This window comes from Callorhinus ursinus, unplaced genomic scaffold (genome assembly GCF_003265705.2).
Source record: "Callorhinus ursinus isolate GAN/ISIS: 27379988/994484 unplaced genomic scaffold, GSC_fseal_2.0 scaffold10, whole genome shotgun sequence".
NCBI classification, from domain to species: domain Eukaryota; kingdom Metazoa; phylum Chordata; class Mammalia; order Carnivora; family Otariidae; genus Callorhinus; species Callorhinus ursinus.
In genome coordinates, this window is record NW_027397072.1 from 23,455,586 (window position 1) to 23,476,756 (window position 21,171).

General features: G+C 52.1%; 1 protein-coding gene across 4 annotated transcripts in view; it reads left to right on the top strand.

The window, feature by feature from the left end:
* The window catches only part of PLB1 (phospholipase B1), a 136,726-nt gene that overhangs the window by 39,283 nt on the left and 76,272 nt on the right, over positions 1 to 21,171 (top strand). For 3 of the 4 annotated variants that reach the window (XM_073897191.1, XM_073897188.1, XM_073897190.1), the window contains 11 exons: positions 3,206 to 3,246; positions 3,822 to 3,865; positions 6,862 to 6,952; positions 7,289 to 7,340; positions 9,171 to 9,257; positions 12,006 to 12,068; positions 12,735 to 12,814; positions 13,098 to 13,176; positions 14,138 to 14,233; positions 15,314 to 15,370; positions 20,820 to 20,891. In XM_073897191.1, the coding sequence (XP_073753292.1) occupies positions 3,206 to 3,246; positions 3,822 to 3,865; positions 6,862 to 6,952; positions 7,289 to 7,340; positions 9,171 to 9,257; positions 12,006 to 12,068; positions 12,735 to 12,814; positions 13,098 to 13,176; positions 14,138 to 14,233; positions 15,314 to 15,370; positions 20,820 to 20,891 (762 nt within the window). The remainder of the gene's footprint in view (positions 1 to 3,205; positions 3,247 to 3,821; positions 3,866 to 6,861; positions 6,953 to 7,288; positions 7,341 to 9,170; positions 9,258 to 12,005; positions 12,069 to 12,734; positions 12,815 to 13,097; positions 13,177 to 14,137; positions 14,234 to 15,313; positions 15,371 to 20,819; positions 20,892 to 21,171) is intronic. The other variant, XM_073897189.1, reaches the window with a different exon arrangement.

A 21,171-nucleotide genomic window follows, 5' to 3' on the forward strand; every position in this document is an offset into this window, starting at 1 on the left:
CTTTCTTTCTTTCTTTCTTTCTTTCTTTCTTTCTTTCTTTCTTTCTTAATATCAAATGAATGCCTCCATTTACATTAAGATGAGGAAACTTTCAAAGGTTCTCATTAATAAATTAAACCAGTTGATAAGTTAAAGATCCCACAGAATTTTAAAAATAATTTCTTAAGCTTTATTTATGAGATAAAGAAAAAAATGTCCTTACCTGCTAGGTAGATCTTTAAAAAAATCTACCCAGCTTTGCTAATAGATTTTAAGTGGCCTATTTTATATGGTCAGGTAAAGGAGAGAAGTGGAAAGAATGAGGAGAGAGGGAAAAGCAGAAAGAGAGTCTGGAGAGAAGGGGGTTGGAGAGCAGCGCGAATGTCAACGTGATTCCGTAGTCAGGGCTGGCTTCCCACAGCCCCGCCTGGCCTGGTCGCGGGAAGGGTCCCCAGCCCCACCGCCCCCAGGGCCAGCAGTCGCCACTGAACAGAACCCCCATCAGGCCAGCGTTCTCCACTCTGCTTCAGAGCCCCGCGGCTGCACCCCTGCACCGGAACCAAGACATCCGCTACCCCCATCCCCTTCAGTGTCTTCCTCCCTTCTGCACCTACTGAGGCTCCTTCCCATGTGGCCCTCCCCTGTCCCTGCTTTAGGCTGTCCTCCCTGCATCCTCCACCCCTTTCCCCGGACCCCTGCCAGCCCCCTCGGCCACCTCACTGCCAGCCCCGGGCCCCTCCCCAGGCACTGTGCCAGCCCTCCAGAAAGAACCAGCCTTGACATTAGCAAACAGACCAGGGCCAGGGGAACCTGGCAGCAGGGCCTCCTGCCCTCGACCGCCTTCTTGGTGCTGGGTGTGACTGTAACGGTGTGTTGATGGGGGTGGAGGGGGAGGTCTAGCGGGAGAGATGTGGAAGGGGAGGTAAAGGAGAAAAGAGGCTTCATGTCACGGAGAGCACCTGTGTCATATCCCCCACCCTGCCCGGGAAGTAGGTGACCCGAGCTGGAGGACTGGAACACTCTCCCATCTGGGTCGGGAAATTCACCGGAGGGAGTGCTCCGCGGCAGGCTTCTAAAGTTCCAGCCATCTACCATTGGTGACTTGTGATGTCCTTTCTTTGGTGGCAGCTCCACAGGAGCTCTCTCGTTCATGAATTATGCACACCCCAGAGCTCCCGCCTGTCACTCAGCTCCCCTTTCTCCTCCTGTGAGCTGGCCCGGCACCCCATCCCTGATCATTACTCTCATACGACGGGCATCCCAGCCTCCAGGGTAAAACCCGAGAGCGCACTTCCAAGGAGGCAGCCTTCCTGTGTGCCCAGAGCCTGTGATGATGAATTTAGCCTGGTTTATCAGGTCCGGGAAAAATCCTGGAAAGCAGTGAACTTAGAAAAGAGTTCATAATGCTGGTACTTTTTTTTCTTTTGAGTTCCTGGAGCTTTCTGTCACCAAGGCACAATCTTTCATACCTGTGCCCATAGCCCGTGTTTATTGAATTGCTCTGGACAACCTTTTCCTCACTGAACGTTAAAGATCAGATCTGCAAATGTTTGTAAAAATTATTTGCAAGCTGACATACGTAATGCATGTTCACTATAAGAAAAAAATCAAATAAAACACATGTAAGAATAAAATATTGAAGATTTCATTTGATCACCTATTCTGCCTCAATACACACACACACACACACCCAATACATACAGTGAGAGAGAGAGAGTAACCAAAATAGGGTTATACCGCAACATACTATCTGTGATTTGTTTTTTATTTTGCTTTGTTTGCCTGCCTAAGAGTTCTAGACATTTTCCATGCTGGGGAAGTTACAATCCACTGTATCAACTTCCTTGAAGACAGGGTTTGTGTCTTAATTAGGTTTGCATCCCTAGCGCCATCCTGCATTCAGCCCAGGAAGAATATGGCTGCTGCTCGCAAGATGGAGACATAGGATTTTGCTGGGTTTGTCCCAGCCTTCCCTTTCTGGGACTCCTCACTGAGCTCTTCGCCGTCCCCACCCCCACCTTGTTCCTCTTGTTCTCTCCATTTCCTTCTGCTCACCAGCCCCAACAAGCTTGTTCTAGGCAAGAGCTCTGCTATCATTCAGATCCCCTTTGGTTGGGCACAGGCTGTCCACTTGGCCTCAGCCCAGGAGCCGCCTTCCCTCCAGACTTCACCTGCCTGCCATCCTGGTTTCTGATTCCTGACTGGCGCTGTAGTGGGATTTTTGTTTAACTTGCTGCCTTTCCCCGGGAAATTTTGCCTTTCAAATTCCTTACTGAGGAGTAAAAGTCTCCATCCCACTTAGAGGAAGGTTGCGGTCAGCCTGCCCTCCCAAGGAGGCTCCAGTGGGGTGACCCAGTTTTATAGGCTGGTTGTCATTTGAGCTGGGTGGTTAAGGACAGACAGGCTCTTTAAAGAGAAGTAGCGGCAGACTGGGTGTAGGCAGTGTGGGTACAACTGTCACCTGTCACCACCACACCTGGAGACACTGTCTTTGAGGAATTCTGAGAGAGAAAAATTGTGTCAGGACCTGTGAAAATACTACTACTGCCAATAGCTAATACATACCGAGTACTTTCTATATACTGGGCATAATTCGAAAGTTCCCTAGGACCCTACAGAGGACACAATTCCCCGGTGCCTCCCAGGGTCCCGCCTCAGTCCTCCAGCCAGCGAGCCTCTTCGGCAGACCGTGTCCTGTGTTGTCCAGCATTTTACCAAGAGGAAAATCAGAAACTTACTTTGTCCATTCAAAAAATATTCAGCCAACAAACACTTATCGAATACTTAGGACGTGTCAGGCGCCATCCGAGGTCCAAGGAATACAGTCCAGAACAAAATGGGACAAACTCCTGCCCTCGTGGCACTTACATTTTTGAGTCTGGGGAGACAGGCAATAAACAAAATTTCAGATTAGAATGTCCCACAATAAAACAATCCCTTGTGTGTCTATGGAGAGGTTAACAGTCTACATAGCCACATTTAAATCTATGCTCTCCTGTCCCTGTCTCCGGTTCTGAAGAAAACATTCACACCTTCGGGTGCTCTGAGTTCTGACCCACGAGCCGCCGAGGAAGCTTGACATTTGTGAGCAGACTTGGCCTTTTTCTGGATCCGTGGGTTCCCTTTTGCTGGTGGGAGGGGGTGTCTGACTGGCAGCTGGAGTCTCCCAAGGACAGGCTCTGCCGCCTTCCTTGGCTGGGTTGTTCATGCCTCCTATCTTTTCCAGCCTCCAGACTCAGGGACTGTCGACCTGGAGAAGCAAAAATGGTAACTACCCTGGAACCACAGAGCCCTCGAGCTGAAAGGAGCCTCACATAGGATCTGCTCTCAGCTCTTGGCTTCACTGATGGGGAAACCCAAGGGTTGGGGGGGGAGTGGTTTGCTCCAGGTGCCCTCGGGAGCAGGTGGCCGAACAAGGACAAGAACAAAGCCTCCTGCCTCCCAGTCCAACACTCCTGTGCCCACAAATCCCCCCTGGGTCCTCTGGGTGACTAGGGAGGAAACGTGGGAAGGGCTGAGTACTTCGTTCTTGCTTCCCACCCCCTGTCTCCTTGCTCTGCTCTGTGGGGAAGCAGGCACAGTTGGACCAGGGTTTGTCTCCTTCTACACTGGGGGCTGCATCCCCTTCCAGCTTTGGACCAGACTAGAGGAGGGTCCAACAAAGCTGTTCACCCCATTTTGGTGGCTCCATAGCCAACTGCAGTGTGTCTCTAGCTCCAGGAAGGATAAATCCAGAACCAGAGCAATGCTGAGCCGCAGCTTGTTATGAACGAGACCACACCAGTTGAGGGAAAATGTTGACAAATGCAGTCTGATGCTTACGTGTTTGCTTCTACCTGCAGGACTGACCAAAGGCCACAGCAGACGTGCATAGAAGTGGTGACAGGTGAGTCCTGTGTCTTCACGGCCAGATTCCAGACTGTCCCTATCCCTCCCAACACAGCAACATTCTGGTTAGTGAAGAGAGTGTACCGTAGTGACCACTTCCTCATGGAGCCAGAGGAGAAGTCGGGAGGCATTCTGAGAGGACAGATAAGGAGCCAGGGTATGGCAAGTCACATGCCCTAAAAGGTGGGGGATGTGAGAAATGTGTCCGAGGGTCTCCAAGCAAAGAGAAGCCAGGAGGCATTAGGTTAAGGGACCCGGCGGAGACATGAGGGGCAGCAGAGTCCTGAAGCTCCTTCTCCCCCAGGACCGCAGGGCTGAACTGGTAGCACTTCCTCAAGGGAAACTGTCCACCATTCTCACTCCCTTCTCCCCGCACCAAGAAGATCCAGGTCTCATTTTCAGCCCATTTCATTTTGCAGTAACTCCCTTACTTGTAAAATAAATATGTCAGTTGGGTTCAGGACAATGAAAAGAAGAAAATAAAAATTAACTGCAATCCCACCACCCAGAGATGATCATTGTTAACATGTTGGCCTTTTTACATCTGCATGTGCTTATGAATATGCAATCTGTGGCCTGGCTGTTTTCATTTACTCTCTGAGGTCCCTTACGACTTTATTAAGTCATTCGGAAGCCCCCAAGTCCCTCACGCCAGCTGAATTAGCCTCGCGGTGTGTTAGTCGCCTAAGCTTGCTGCTCACAAGTCAAGAACAAGGAAACCACCTTTCGCTTGCTAATTAGAGCAGAAAACCTCTGGAGCTGACACCCCAGCGGGTACAATGACAAGCAAGGTGGATAGTGCCCTGTCAATCCAGCCAGCGAATTTCTCCAAGGACCTGGGGATTATTAGGTTCTCTGCAGAGATGGGCTTTTAAACACCAAGCTTTTCACTGTTGTGCGCCATCGACTCATTAGGGAAAGTGTGCTGGGACAGGGACCCTGGGAGGCTGCCTCCCAGCCCCTCTTCCTCCTCTTGAGAGTGACAGCAGGGCGGGAAAGGGGTGGCTAAGAGACTGCCCATCCTTTCAGCCCTCATCATCCAGCAGGGAAGGTTGAGACCTGGTGTCCAGCCCTCCAGGGTCTGATTGACAGGTGAGGGGATACTGGGGGCCAAAATGGCTGGAGGGTCCCCTTGCCGAAGGTCAAAGCACTCCAAAAGAGGAGGCTCCCACTGACTCAGTGACTGTCACAGCTCTGCCTCAGTTTGGCCCTATTGACCTTTAAATGGTAGGAAAAAGATGCAGTGGTGTATTTGGGGGGTTTGGGAAGATGGGATATAGTTTAGCCTCTGACACATAAATACAGCTTCTGCTTTGCCTGATTTCTCAACTTGTCGCCACTGTTTGGTCCCTCACCCATGTAGTAACAAGTCCCGACTGCTTTCGTTCGACAGAGTGACCAGGAGGCCCACTGGCCAGTGCTGCCGCAGAAGGCAGGGCGGTGAGAGCAGATTTTGCACCTGAATGTCCCCAAAGGCAGAACTCACCTGTAGCTGCTGGTGCATCCAGCCTACCTACTGCATAGGAAAGTGGGGAGGAGTGGAGACCCGGGAGCTCAGGTGGGTGGCTGAGCCAGCAGAGGGGAAATGGGTCTGCCTAGCAGAAGGAGCTCCAGGGACATCCAGGCCAGTGCAGTGGTATGTTGGGCTTGGCCGCAACTTCATCTGGCTCAGCCCACCGGTCCTTCAATCCCAAAACCTCCGAGTTCTTCAAATCTAGTCATGCCCCCGCCCACCATGGCCATTTTGCAGATGGGAAAACTGAGTTTCGGGGAGGTACACAGACTTTCCCAAAGTTACACGATCAGTATGTGGCAGAGTGCCTTTGAACGCAGGTGCCCACCGCCTGCACCTTTTGTTCTGACCCCACTGGAAAGAGAGAGGTAGCAAGGACAGATGAGGTTCACAGCAGGCCTAAAACAAAATGATAGGAAGATTTATGTGAAAAGCTCCATGGTCACATCTGATCACAAAGGAGTAATAGAGTGCAGGTACTTCTACTTTGGAAAGCTCTTTCAAAGACCTAGCACCAGGTATCATGTCTTGTCATTTGCTCTCACAGACTCTCCTTCAGTGAAGGAGGGAAAGTGTCTTCCATTCCCAGCCACCCACTCGCACACACACTCACACACAGGTGCACGCACTGTTCACTGTCGTCTGCAACTGGCCTCCGAACTTCCTGTTTTCTCCCCACATGTGGGAAGGGGCTCCTCCTTCAAGTTGTCAGGACTCAGAAAAGGAAGCTCATTAGTTGGGGTTGAGGACGAAGCCCGAGTCATATGTCACCTAGGTGGCCGCCCAGGCGGACAAAGCCAAGAGGCTGGTCTCCTGACTTCCTGCCACCCAGTGCCAGCCGCGTGCTTCCACAAAGCCCCAGGAGCTTCTGCATGGAGACAACAGGAGAGGAGGACCCGGGTGTGGGGAGGCGTCTCCTGCACTGACGCTCTCCCAGCTCTGCCCTCTCCTCTCTCGGGAGCAAGACACAACTTAACTGCTCCTGACAGCACTATTTTTAGCGGTCCTCTGGCTGTCAGCTCTGGGACGTGTGTTCCCTGGAGCTTTCCCGCCCTGCTGTCACTCTCAAGAGGAGGAAGGGGGGCTGGGAGGCAGCCTCCCAGGGTCCCTGTCCCAGCACACTTTCCCTAATGAGTCGATGGCGCACAACAGTAAAAAGCTTGGTGTTTAAAAGCCCTGGTTCAAATCCCAGCAGCTTCAATTTACCGTGAGACCTTGAGTAGCTTGCTCAGCTTTTCCCAGACTCAGTTTCCCTTTCGCGCATGTAAGATACTCAGCACTGGCTTGGTCTAGCACTCTACAGATGCTGGCTTTTAGCTCCATTCACTTCCAGTGGCCCACTCAGGCTGATCTCACAGCCGATGGTGGTTGTGAAGGGTGTGAAGGGTGCAGCCGCCCTCGCAGCTCAGCCCACGGGCACCAGCCTTCATGGGTCCCCTCCAGCTGGCAGGACCACAGCCTCAAAGCAGCTCTCTCTTTAGTCCTTTCAGACCTCATCAGATATTTCAACCCCTCTGTTCTGCGGCCCCTGTGTGTCCCTGGGAAGAGAGTGATACCCCACCCTGGTGTTGAGTAAGTCCCATTTCTGGCTTTCTCTGGGGCTGCGTCCTCCTGCCCGTCTTGGGCACCCGGGCGGGGTGTGGGGTGGGGTGTGGGCAACGTCAAAGAGGCTTAGAAAGAAAGGTCTGTATTAGATCAAAGTCAAAGTGCATCCCCTGCATGGATTTCAGTCTGCCTGATGGGCCTCGTTTTAAAAATCAGGTCCGTGTCTGCCCTGCAGAAACCAGGGGTGGAGCAGTGTGGTCTCCGGCTCTGAGACTGGCACCTGTGCTGGGGCCAGGGGCAAGATTCCGGCCCTCAGCAAAGTTTAAGCCGACTGATTTTTCTCTGCCCCCTCCCTCTGTGCAGAGACTGGCGGGCGCAGGCAGAAGAACTGGTGAGGAACATGAAGGAGGACCAGGTAAGGACTGGGGTTGGGGCTGCCCGTGTCTGCTCGAGGCAGTCAGGCCGAACACACTGCAGCGGGGTGGTGCATGGCCCCTGTTGCCACTGTGCCCTGAACCCAGCAAGCATTGCGAGGCAGTCAGGCCGAACACACTGCAGCGGGGTGGTGCATGGCCCCTGTTGCCACTGTGCCCTGAACCCAGCAAGCATTGCGGCGGGGACCCTCCAAAGATGCCCTTTCCATGGCGAGTCTTTGGAGTCCATTAAAACGCAGGGCCTCTCCTTACGTTCACTGCGTAGTGCTGCCCAACGTCAGCAGATAAAAATGACTTCACACTTAGGGAGAGAGTTGAGAGCTTGGGTTCCAGGGGGAGACGGTTTGAGTACGAATCCTGAATTCTCGGCCTATCAGCTGTGTGTTGTTGGGTAAGGCACTTAACGGCTCCAAGCCTCAGTTCCCCCATTTATGAGATGGGTGTAATAAAAGAGCCTGCAGCACAGGCTTAGGGAGGATTCAATGGGCGTGTCAGATGTACGCGGCACAGAAGCATTGCTCATTGAAAGCCTGTAGTTGTAAATGTCATTGGGGTGCTGATTGCTGTTATTACCGTATTCGTTTTGGTTCTGAGGTGGAAGTGATGTAACATACAGGCTGGGGTCTTGGTACCTGCTCTCCTACCAGTTCAGATACTCTTTACTGGGTAATTCATATGAGTTTGCAATAAGCATCCTCTGATCTTTTGTGCCCTCTTTATGGGCAAGTACCAAATCAAGGCAAATCTTGCTTCCCAGCTGGCTGTCCCCAGGCCCTGAGTCTAGACCCCTGGAACCAGAGGACGATGCTGTCTCAGCCAGCCGTGCATTCATTAGAGAGTTCGGGGATTAAAGCCAGCTCACTCCAGGTCCTACAGGAACCTTGACAGGTGCAGGAGCTATGCTTCCTCCTACTGGGAGAATTCCAGAATTTCTGGAATAGTCATAACCTTCTGGAGAATGGCTAGGAGATCCTGAACCCAATCCTGTAATTTTACAGATGAAGAGACTGAAGTCCCCAGAAGTCTGGGATGTGCCCAAGTCCACACAGCTAGTTAGAACTAACATCTAAAGTGCCTGAGCCACAGTCCAGGGTTCCTCGAGTGTACCGTGTTGCCTCTTAAAAGACAAAATGAAGGTTTATTTTTTGTTCTGCAATTCGTACATGTTCATTAGAGAAAAATCAGAAAACACAGATAAACAAAAGGAATATTAAAATCATCCTTCAACCTGATACCCAGAGATCATTACTGTTAACAACTTGGTGTAAATTCCCTTCCATGTTTTTTCTAAGCACATATATCTGTATATGTTTTATTAAACAGGCATGTTACTAGATGTAGATATTTTTTATAACCTGCTTTTCTCTGTGTAATATTTCCCATGACAATAATTACATTTTCCAACATCCTTTTAATGGCTACATCTTAGGAGTGTCCCACAATTTACACAGCAGTCCCCTATTTTAGACATTTATGTTGTTTCCAATTTTTCATGTTTATAAACAAGGCTTCGTCATTGCAACTAAATCTCTCATGTATCCTTGTTTCCTTAAAATACATGCTGGGAAATGGACTTATTAGATCAAGGGGTATGCCCTTAAAAAATAGCTTTTGATAAAATTTTGCCAAATTGCCTTCTACGGCAGTTATACAACTTTAGATTCCTATCATGTACTTCTTTTGAAAAAAAAAAAACCATAAATACGATTTTATGGGTGTGGGTCATAAAATCGAACAACTTGAAAACAGTTCTTTTGATGCCAGGTCTCACCACTCTCTCTTTTTATGCTCTTGCCCTTTTTTTTCCTCAGCAACTTGACTTTCAAAATGACTGGAAGCTCATCAATGTGTTTTTCAGCAACTCAAGCCAGGATCACCTCTGTCCCTCTACCCCACAGGTAAACGGCAGGCTGGGATGCAGAGGGTTGCTGGTGTGGGGATGAGGGCAGTGAGGAGGACCCTAAGCCCTCCTGGTCTACACCTGTCAGGCTGGGCCTGGTGGTAGCTGTTTCAGAACTTGGGCAAACAGATAATTAATGGGTGTCGATACCTAAGGGCTCAAGGAGCCATATACAGAAGGAGTGTTTTTAACGTACCATCCGTCATATCAGGAAAAGGAAATTGAGGTGTAGAGAGGCTGAGTCAATGTTCATTCTGTGACTAAGGAAAATTAGCTTCCTAGTTAAAAATCATTTGCCTCTTGTGGCTCTGATTGTATTTAAGTGCTGAATTTGGGAAATAAAGCAGGATACGTGTGCTCTTATTACCTGTTGGCCCATGGCCTCTCATGATAAGGGGCAGCTAGTGTTTATGTAGGTAAACTGTAACTTCCAGGCTCTTTGGCATTCCTGGGAACAGGACATGAAACGTGTGGCTGTGCTTTCTATTAATGTAGGTGACTATCTATGATTTAAGTCTTTAATGGAGATTGGTCCCAGTTAGGATCAACTGAAAGTGTAAGAGGTGATTTAGATACCCAGACTATGGTGACATAAATGGCACACAGACTCTTCCTCAGGAGCTGAACCTTAGGCACGTAAGCCCCTTGTGGTAGACCAATTACCTGCCCCCTGTTCACTCAGCCACCTCCCAGGGCTGCCACCAGACCATGGCACAGGCATGGATGGGGTTTCTTATGAGGTGCTGTCCTCTTTCCTGTGGCCCCTCTCCCACAACACATGCTCTTGCCTTCCTTCAAATGCCCTACGCTCCCACTGACTCCTAGCCCACCATCAACCCTCCCCTTCCATTACTGATGTTGGGCCCTGGAGAATGCTGTTGGAGGCCCACGTTCCCTGACCAGCTTTTGTGGAACAATATTCCTACAGATCTTCTGGGTTTGTAGCACATAGATCTTGAAGCCTTATTTTTCTACTTTACTCCCTGTTTTCACCAGCACCAAGTGAAATTTCCATGCCCTGTTTATTCTCTGCTCTGGTCATTATACACACCAATGTTTATTCATGAATTTATGCATTCAGGCATTGAAGTGCTCAAACGAGCATCTAGGCATTGCTGCATTCCTCTGCATATCCACTCATCCATCCATCCATCTATCCATCCATCCATCCATCCACCCATCCATCCATGCATCCAACCATCCATCCATCCAACCAGACCCCCTCACGCACAGATCCATCCTTTCTTCTTACCCGCAGGCATGTGCTATTGTATTTGTAATGAGTCTGTTTATGCTAACATTTGTTTGATTTTTAAAAAATGTTTGAATACATTCATTGATGTTTACACTCATTCATGATTCCTTAAAGATAAATACACATTACTTCCATTCAAGCATTCCTATGTGGATTCTTGTGTTCTTTCATGTATGTATGCCTTTAAGCATTCTTGCCTACACAGTGCATTTCTGTGTGTACATATCCATTACACACTATTCAATTTTATTTTTAGTTGGACAAACAATGCACAAATGCTTTTGCCTTTAAACTAAAACATCAAAGTCAAAGATAAACTATTGTTTTGCCACCACCCCGACTAAGGAGTTTCTACAGCAAGGCTTGCCATCAGGGTCAAACCACACAGGGATCCCCCGGGGTCCCTAGGGAAGACGGATGCCCTGAATGTGGTAAAGATGGGCAGCAAGGACCTTTCTAGGCAGAGTTCCCAAGACACCTCAGAAGGGAAAGTGTGATACTGAATGTCATGCTCAGGGAGAGACTCACTTAGACTGCAGGAAACAGACAAAAGACTATTGCTGGCTATGGTAACAGAGCAGGCTGAACCGGCCTTGAGAGGACACCTTTGCTCAAAGCAGGGAGGCGGGAGCGGGAGCTGCCCTTCAGGGCTCTTCCAGTTCCAGTGATGGACAGCTGTCTCCAGAGTCCCTGCCTGTGTCCCCCCAGGAGACAGAAAGGGAACTCAGCCTCCCATGTCTTCCTATCTGAGTCAAGTCGCCTCAGGGGACAGCGGGTTTGCAGGCTGCTTAGGAGTTTACCTTGTTGTAAAATTTATTATTAGTTTTTTGTGGTTTTTTTACCCTGGAAAGGTAAACCAGGGTGATTTTTGAGGTCCTCTCCTTTGTTTATTTATTTTCATGACCACCAAAGAATTGGGAGGGTAGGAGGTGTCTTGAAATCCTCAGTAACAGGAGCTGGCTCAGATTCTTTCCCTGAGCGCTTTCTCCCTGGGCCCATGTGACAGGGGGAGGTCTGATAAAAGGGTGCCATATAGAAGTTTTGGGACCCATCTGGGTCCTTAAATCCAGGGATTAATTGTGTTCCTTCTTTGGGCCTGATTTTCTTCAGATAAAATTGATTCCATCAGCCTTTGGGAATAGTCCGGTGTCCCCTCCCTCCCTGTGAGCTTTAGAATGGCCCTGACCTTGTTTTGCCCTTCCCTGCCATGGAACTTCCCATTTGGGAGAGTCTGGTTTTTCCTGGTGAGTGACGGGTTGGGGAAGTCAGATAACGGACAAAAATCTGGGACCAAACTTAGTCCCAAAGGCTAATGGAATCACTTTGCTCTGAAGAAAATCAGGTCCAAAGGGGAGGGGAAACCAATTACTCCTGGACTTAAGGACTCAGATAGGGGGTGGAGAGAGAAAGGGACAGGCTGGCAGGAACCTGCACATCCTTAGACCCACGTGCCCGTCCCCACCTGCGCTCAGCACATTTCTCCTCTCCCAGCAGAGTCATGCGGCGGGAGGCCTGGACGTGCTAGCTGGGGCTCTGGACTACCTGCACCGGGAGGTGAGGCTTGCAGCTCCCCAATGCCTGGGGACCACCCTGCTTACATCTTGGGCAGCGAGACGGAAGCTGCCCTTCCAAGGGCTGATGGGGCAGGTGCCAGCTTATTCTCAAGTGGCCCTAGGCTGAGATGAGGAAAATGGACTCAGGAGGGAAACGTAGACCCAAGGGAGAAGGACATTTCTGAGCAAGGCTTCTGGGGAGGAAGAAGGGATAGAGCACTGCTCCTCCCTGGGGTCGCAGTGACCCTCCTCGTCCCTGAAGCCTCTAAGTCTGGGGCAGGGGCAGCCCAAGGGCCTTCCCTTTCTAAAGTGACCTTTATGAGCACTGCAGTTCTGAGAACCCAGGGGAGCTCTCACCCCCGCCCTTTGATCCCCAGGGAGGCAGCTTTCCCGTCAGGCCCACAGCCCCTGAGGACTTGCTCCCCCTGTTGACACTGGGGTGGGGAGATGCCCTGTCCCCATGACACATGGTGAATGGCAGGGCTGGCTGTGCTGGCCACTTTGGACAGACCCCAACCAAACACCTCCCAAAGGAGGTTTTTAATCAAGGAGAGGCCCACCATGTTCAACCAGATGCCAAAAAGGCTCAAACCCAGGGTTCCAGAGAAGCCCCTGGGCAGCTGTGGTGACCTTGCAAATGCTCATCTTTTCCCTTGTCCCCTCCTAGGTCCCCAAAGCATTTGTGAACCTGGTGGATCTCTCTGAGACTCTGATGGTCTCTCCCTGGGACCAAGGGACTCAGCTCAGGTAAAAAGGGAAAGTGAAATGAAACTGTTCATTGACCGCCGTGTGTCAGGCACAGTGTGAGGCACTCCACATGCTTAAGTCCTATGAGGGAGACCCTACCCTTTATTCTCTCCAGTGTGTGCCTCCTTCCTTCTCCAGAACCTCTAAGACTTCCAACTTCTCCTTCCACACTCCTTAAGCAACTCCCAGTGTCCCCCCCCCCGCCAGCACCCTACTGCCCCCATGGGCAGCCTGAATGGCCAACATGGCACCCACACTCTCATTTCTGGCTTGTTTTAACCAGCAGCCCCACGGCAGAGCCCTGCAGGGACTCAAGGGAGACCTCGAAGCTTTCCAAGGTGGTGACACAGTGGTCCTATCAGGTGAGGCCACCCTGGGAGGCTGGCTGTTGGCCCCCAGGGGCAGGTGGTTCTGGAGGAGAGCAGGGATGGTAGGAACAAGGAGGGAGGGAGCAAGCTCCTTAACGTCAGACTTCTTCCACTGAACTCGGGATGAGAGTCAGGGACCAAAGAGAGCCCCTCTGCATTCTCTTCCCGGTGATGTGCTGGTATTCCTTTTGTGAAGTGGGGACTAAACACTGGTTGGGGGGGGTGGGGAGGGCGGTCGTGGTACCTAAAGTCAAAGATCAAGAAGAACTTTGCAAGTTCATTCTGAAATGCTTTTGGTTGCCATCACCACTTGCACCATGCATCCATGGCTGGTGAGCTGGTTTTGCCCAGGCTGGGCTTGCTTCCCAGACCACAGCCCCAGGGCAAGTCAGGATTCCGGAAGATGAGCCATTCTGGTTTAGAGAAGGGATCCAAGGGAGCGTGGATGGCTCAGTGGACACCATCATCCCTGTCAGCAAACAGCTCAAAGCACAAGTTCCTCCTGACCTGTGTTACAGTGATGGTTTTTATTTAAGAAGCAAGTCCTACATGAAGCTGTATATGGCTCTTCTCACTTTGGACATGACCTTTTTGGAGTGGCTAACAGCTCCTCCCTCTACAGAACCCAGCCCTTGAGGAGAGCATGGGGCTCTAGCACGTGCCGGGCTGGTGTGTACTTCTTGAGCTCCCAGAGAATATATTTCAGGTCCATCTCACATATCGCCTGATGCTGGGGCTTCAGAGGAAAATGAAAACCTGATTTAGTTCATCAAAGGGCCCCAACGTGCGAGATAAGGGGGAGCTTCCGAATAACATTTAACTCTGAACAGTGCAGATGGGTGATCCTGACCTCGGGGCCTCTCAGAGCTCCCTCTCAGAGCTCCCTGGTCGGAGGATGGGGCAGGCTGGGTCTTGCTCGTGCTCTGGGTGCCCACCTCCCTGCTCCCCTCTTCAGGAGAGCTGGGACCGTCTCCTGGCCTCCAGCAAGTACAACAAACAGGAGTCCTTCACGGTGGTTTTCCAGCCTGCCTTCTACGAGACCCCACCTTCGGTGAGTGAGGGCTGCCGTGAGGAGCCTGAACCAAGCCTTCCCCCTCCCGCCCTCACCTCCACAGAAGACCCAGCCTGGCTGGGCTTCCCCAAGCCTAGTATATACAGTGTTGGGGGAGAAGGGCTGCGGTATTCTCTTATACTTTCTTGATAGTTTCCCCCACGGGCTTGGGTAGCCCCATGAGGTAGGTTCTTAGAAGCAGAGCTGCCCAAAGGTAGAGCATGGACTTGATCCAGGCAGGTCCTGGCTCTGGAACGGGCCAGATGTGTGACTTTGGGCAAGTTGTTTGCACTCTCAGTGCCTTGGTTCCTCATCTGTGAGGTCAGGGCTGTTACTTTCTCTCCCTCTAGGCGGATTGTCAGGATTGCGTTGAGTAATTAAGTATGTGTATGGAACTCAGAGCAATACTGGTGCTTAGGAGCCCTCAGTCTCTCCTAGCTCTTGTGCCTATTCAGGATAGAATCTCCAGGGCAGCCCACATGACCCCCCTCCGCGTGCTCTACATCCATCCCTGGGAGGGAGGGTACTTGGAGTTGCCCCCACCCACCCACCAGGTCACTGGGCAAATGCCTCTTGACTCACATGAGCATTATGATGGGTTCACACATGCTCCGCAAGTTCTCGCCGAGGCTTTAGCCCTGTGCATCTGGGATGCTCCCTCCTTCCAGGCTCCTGGATCCTGCCTGTTGGAGTCATGGTGTCCCCTCTGGGACCTCAGTGATATTCTGATAGTGGTTTAAAAGGAAGAGGAGGAATATTAGTCCCCATCCTCCCCACCCCCACTCAGACCACACCTGATTCACTTCCCCGTCACCTGCTCCTTCTGTTTAGCTCAGTATGTACAGCCTTAAGCTAACAAAGAGCAGCCAGACATTTGACCTCTGTCTTCAGGCCCCCACCTCTGCGCCCTGGCCCCAGACAGGGTCCTGTAAGTACCCACCATTATTGGTGGGGATGGGACTGAGAGAGAGTCTGGACAGGTCAGGGCCACCCCGTCTCTGCCAGGGAGAGCTTCACAGTGCGCATCAGGTCACCCCATCCTTAGGGGCGCACAGGGGTTCTTATCTGGTTCTCTTTCAGGGGGAGCAACCACTCCAGGATCCCAGCACACTCGCCTTGAATCTCTGGAACAGCATGGTGAGTGGCTTGGGGCCCCAGGGGCCTGCTGTGCCTGCTGGGGGTTTGGCACGCAGGAAGCGAGGAAGGACCTTCACCGCCACACCCACTGTGCCCACTGCTCTGATGAGGGGCTGCAGGATGCCTGCAGGGCCCCAGGACGATGATTCTGGGCCACCAGGAACCCTTCCCATACCCAGTAACAGCCCAGCTCTGACCTCCTGGGGAGTTCACCTTAGCCCAGGTCTGGGCCACCACAGTCCTATTCTTCCCAGAGGCAGGGTGTCTCCTCTGAGTCTATGCAGTTGACTTCACTTGGAGCGGGGCACTGAGGATCAGGTTCGCATAGCAGTTCCACCATCACGTGGCTCAAAGGCCCAGGGTGGTGCCCGTGATGAGCACGGACTTTGAATGATGACGACCTGGGTTGAAGTCCTAATTCCACTCCTCATTAGCTGTGTGAATGTAGGCTCTCAGCATCCCTTCTGCAAATTCCTGATCATAACCCCTGACCCAACACATGACATGTGTGTGGCTTGCTCCTGGCCCTCAGTGAGTCCTCACCACATGTGGGCCCTTCTTACTGTACCTATGACGGGCTTTCCCCGGACTATGGAGGTCCGCAAGGGCCAGCTGGGATCAGTCTGTGGACGGGATAGAACATCAGAACTGTGAACATTTCCAGGTCACCGGACAGACACCTGATTTTGCCATTTTTTCCCCCATCCAAGTTGCCCTAGTTTTAGAATTCCTGTGGTGGAAATTTGGTTTTCTTCCTCCTTGGTTCAAGAAATTGCTCCCATCTCCTCAGTTGATGTGCTGTGCTGAGACCCATGAGCCGCTGCATTCAGCACACATTAGCCAGCAGCAAGGAGAGCAGACAGGGTCCCCGGATGGCCCATGGCAATGGGTTCACACCATCCCTTGGAGAAGACAGTGATTTGTTTTTTGATTTCTTTGAACAAGGACCCGTTAGTGGGTCTGACCCTTCAGTAGGATGTTTCTCCAGAAACCTACTCTGCTGCTTGGACAGGCAGAGAAAAGGAATGTGACCCTTCCTGCAGGGGCTGTCCTCCTTCTACCCTCTCTCCAGGGGAGAAGGGCTGATTCCAGCTCAGCCAAACCTCTTTCCTCCTCCTTCTATGTCATCTTTCTCCCAAGCAACAGAAGGGCACCTACAACGTGCCCTGCCCAATGCTGGGTCCGAGGAAGATAACAGAAGACATGCCAAATGACCTCCACCCTCGCTGAACCCAGGGTGTGGCTGGAAGGATCAGGCAACCCAGAAGAACAAGAGCAAACTTGAACTCAGCCAGCAGTGATGTGCAAGACTGTGCACCCAAAAATGATATGGGCGAGAGATCAGGAGAGCCCCATGGGGATGGGATTCCGATTGGCTTTGTAGGATGTATTGGACGAGGTCAGCATGGGCATTCCCAGGCAAGAGGACTTCTGGGGGCAAAGAGATTGGAGAAAAGAAGGGGCTAATGCATTAACAAGGGTTGGTATGAGGGTGGTCTGCTGAGAGAGGAAACGTGAGGATCAGCAGGCCCTGAGAATGAATGAAGACCCTCTAATGCCAGAAAGAGCAGATCCAGGGCAAGGGCTCTTCTCCCCCCGGCTCTCTCCGCTCCTCTCCCCCCGCCTCCCTCCCCCTCCTTCTCCGCCTCCACCCCTTCATCTTGCTGTTGATCATCATCGGTGGCCAAGCAGTGGTGATAATGAACTGCCGTGAATGAGCCCGAGCCCTGGCCTTCACATTCACGCAGGCACACGGCACCCCAGTGCCCTCTGACCCGCCTGAGGGTGAGGACAAAGATGAGCCTGAGCAGGCCCACAGATGGGGACAGAAAGGTTCACACTCTAGGCCAGAGGATTAGGACATAGAGTAGGTGTCACAGGGGCTCAGAGGAGGAAGGGGGCAACTTTCCTGGGTGGGCAGTTACCCCCACGGTCTCCAGACCCGTCCACCCAAGCACCAGTCATTTCCCAGGGAGAGTTCTTGAGGTCCCTGCCGCCAGGCCAGTGGGGACAGAGGGGCTTCCCTAGGTGTGTCTGTCCCCTGGCTTCCTCACGGGGGAAATGCAGACCATCCATGGCTCCCAGAGCGAGCACAGCTGCTAGAACTGCTAGAGCACATGGGCCGCTCCTGCAGGCATGGACCATAAGAAAGGGTGAGGGCAAAGGGTACTGGGTAAAGAGCTAGAAAACCTGAGTTCTGGTTCCAGCTGTGTTTGGGGTTGTTTCTTGGGGTGAACCGTGTGGTCTTTCTGGGCCTCCATTTTCTCCACTTGCCAAAGGGGTGTAATGACCCTCAGGCAGCCTCGGAGGGCTGTGGCAAAATACATGAGTGGTTCCCCCTTGGGTTCACTCCCGTGTCTTCCGAGGGACACGAGGAGGGCAGGAGTGTCCCTGCCTCTACCTCCTTGAGTCTCTGCTGTGTTGGACTTAGCCGAGACCACAGAGATGAAAGTGAGGTATGTCCATTCAAGTCCACGTTCACAGACACAGAGAGCCCTGAACGAGGGCCACCCTCCTCCATGGGGAGCACAGAGGGGCCAACACAATCGCTGTGACCACAGGGGCTCAAGGTCCACTGCTTCTCTCCCCCACCATGCCCCAGGACCCCACGGTGGGGGCGGCTGTGCCGGCTACACCAGGATCTGCTCTCCCCGGCCCAGCCCCAGGGCCCCTGTAAGCTCTGAGGGCCGGCAAAGGAAAGTTCCACACGGCTACAGGAGAGGGGGTGAGCAGCCCTGCTTCTGAAACACCCCGGAACCACCCCGGCACGACACTCCCCCAGACTGAAGCTGAGCTCCTGGCACAAAGCTGGAGGATTTGGGGTGGGAGGCATCATTCATTCCCTTGGCCCTTCGTAATGCTGCCGCTGCCCCCTCAATAATTTCTGATAATTCTTATGCAACACGAGTTCTGGAGAGACCCACCCTTGGGGAACTCAACTCCCAGATCCTTCCAGTAATCACAGAACCACCCCCCCACCACCACTGTACGCCAAGCCCCGCATGAGCACGGGGCACTGGAGCCCTGGGGCCAGGTGGGTACCCTCAGGAATTGCTCAGTAGAGTGGGAATTCTCCTGGGAGAGAATGTCTAAGGTCATCCCTCCCACATTCCAGTTAATTCCAGCGTGGCAGGGAGGCTGTGGAGAGGAGATGTGGGTGATTCTGGGACTGAGAAGGGGAGTAAGAGCACAAAGAGCAGCCCCCGCCGTCCCCAGAGCCTACGTGCACTTGTGTGCGGCACAGAGGAGTGGGAGGAAGGACAGCAGGAGGGAACGCTTGGACCGGCCACGTCGTTCTCCATGCTCTCTGAGCACCGAGGAGGGCAGGGGTCCGAGTGGGTGTAAAGGGCGTTAGAGGAGCGGGAAGAATGTAGGAGACTAATCAAGAGACATTTGGGGAAAGGCTCTTAAAGGAAAGTGTTGATTCAAGCCTGTGAATTTCCCTTCTTTAAGGTCCTTAAAAAAATGGGCTCTGCTATGTCCATTCCACCAGAATTAGTAAGACGTGACTCTCTCAAAGTTTCTTCCCAGACTCTATTATTGATTAATTCCTTGAAAGACGGGAGGGGAGAAGAAGGCAGGCCACCACTGAACACTCCCTTGCAGAGAGCAAGCCTTGAACATTCTGGGTGGGACCTCCCATTTCTAGAAGTGTCCACTTTCAGAATAAAACTGAAAGAAGGCGGGAACCCCCATTCCTCCTCCAGCCTTTGAGCTAAAGGGTTGCCCCTCCTTTTCCAAAAGGTTAAGTTAATTACACTCTCTTATCTGACCTTGTCCATTTGGATGAAGAGCTAATCCCAAGAAGGGTAAAGGTCTCTCCCTGCTTCTTGTTTATGGGGCACAGATGCCGGGATAAGATATTGCCGAAGAATCTAAAATCTTCATGGAGGATGGCAGAGCCCATGACGGAGCCAGACAGGGCACTCCATCTGGTAGCCTCCTGCCTTTTGTGTCCTTTGTCAAGTCATCGGAAGGGAGGTGAGGGACAAAGCCGCCATGAGAGCTCAGTACCTGTGGGCCGTAGGGCTGACAGCAAACATGAGTTTCCCAAGTGGCAGAATAGCAGGTGCAAAAGGAAATCTGTCTTCTTTCAAAGCTTCCTCATCCTTCAAGGGTTCACATATATGTAATGACCATTTAAAGATAACAAAAGGACTTTAGGGTTGCCTGGGTGACTCAGTTGGTTGAGTGGCTGAGTCTTGATTTCAACTGAGGTCGTGATTTCAGGGTCCTGGGATCCAGCCCTGTGTTGGGCTCCACGCTCAGTGGGGGAGTCTGCTTGAAGATTCTCCCTCTCACCCTCTCCCTGCTAGTGCATGCTCTCTCTCTCTCTTTCAAATAGATCTTTAATAAAAATAACAAAAGGAACTAAAAAAAAAAAAAAAAAGCCCATGGGGCACCTGGGTGGCTCAGTCAGTTAAGTGTCTGACTCTGGATTTTGGCTCAGGTCAAGAACTCAGGGTCGTGAGATCGAGCCCCGTGTTGACTCTGCGCTCAGCAGAGTCTGCTGGAGATTCTCTCTCCCACTGCCTCTGCCCCTCCCCCTCCTTCCCTCCCTCCTTCTCTCTCTCCCCGTGTCTCTCTCTCAAAAACACAAGTCCTCTCCCCACTGAACTCTTCAGTTGCCTTCATTTTCCCGTCTGCCCCTCAGTGCTTTTACCTGAGTGGTTCACCTGCTGTGCCCCCGGCTGGCACACCATGCACTTTCTGTCTGTGTTCCCTAGGCGTTGGTAATCGTTTAAGCAGTTGCCCAGATCAACACTGACCCCACCATCACTCATTCCTGAACCCCGAGACGTTCAAGTTGTTTGGGAGTGGGGGCCGTGCTGTGCCTCCTGTCTGTTCCTCTGGGTCCCGGTTAAGGACATGGGACTTGAGGCAGAACCCATAACTGGCCTCACTCCCAGCCATGAAAGCAGTCTTCAGCTAGCAGAGGCTTTCCTTCCCTACGGGATGGGGGTTCATGCACACAAAGGGAAGGGGGGCCCTGGGGAGAGGTGCCTGCCTGACACAAAAGCCAGGTGTTTGCCCTTCCTTCCCATCCCTGCTGTCCTCCCTGAGGGAAGTTTCATCAGGGTTGGTGTCCCTGTCCCAGCTCACTGTCTCTGGCATTCCATGTCTCCTTCTGGAACATCAGGAGGGGTGGGTTTGGAATCACTGAATCCTCCTGCTGAGGGGCCCCAACTAGAGCGTGCACTGGGATCTCCTAGAGGGCTTATTAAAATGCACAGTACTGGACTCCACCCCAAAGTTTCTGACTTCAGTAGGTCTGGGATGGGGTTGGAGATTTGCATTTCTAACGTGTCCCCAGATGATGCTAAGGCTCCTTGCTGGCCCAGGGTCACACCTGGAGAAGTGCTGGGCAAAAAAGCCTCTGTCGGTGATACCCCAGGATGTGGCCACCTATGCAAGAGTTCTCTGTTCTAAAGATCACCTCCTTTTCTAGATGAAGCCAGCAGGACAGAAAGACGAACCATTCGGTGCAAGAGAGAGAAGGCCAGTGGCATGTCCCTCTCAGGTGGGCCAGAACTGGGGAGGGGAGGATGGTGGGGAGAGAATCTCTGGCTGAGTTGGGGAGAGAGATGGGGTCCTGAAGAAGTGGGCTTTGCTGTGACATGGGGTCTTACCTGGCTGAGACATGAGCCCCATTAGAGTCTTGGCTTGGCTCTTCTAGGCGGCGCACAGCTTTGTGTACTTGACACGCCTAAGGTTTATACCTGTGGGTCGGGGAACCATGTTAGCAGAACTGAGGCCCCTTCCACACCTGTGGAGGTCATAGGACCAAAGCCACAGCTTAT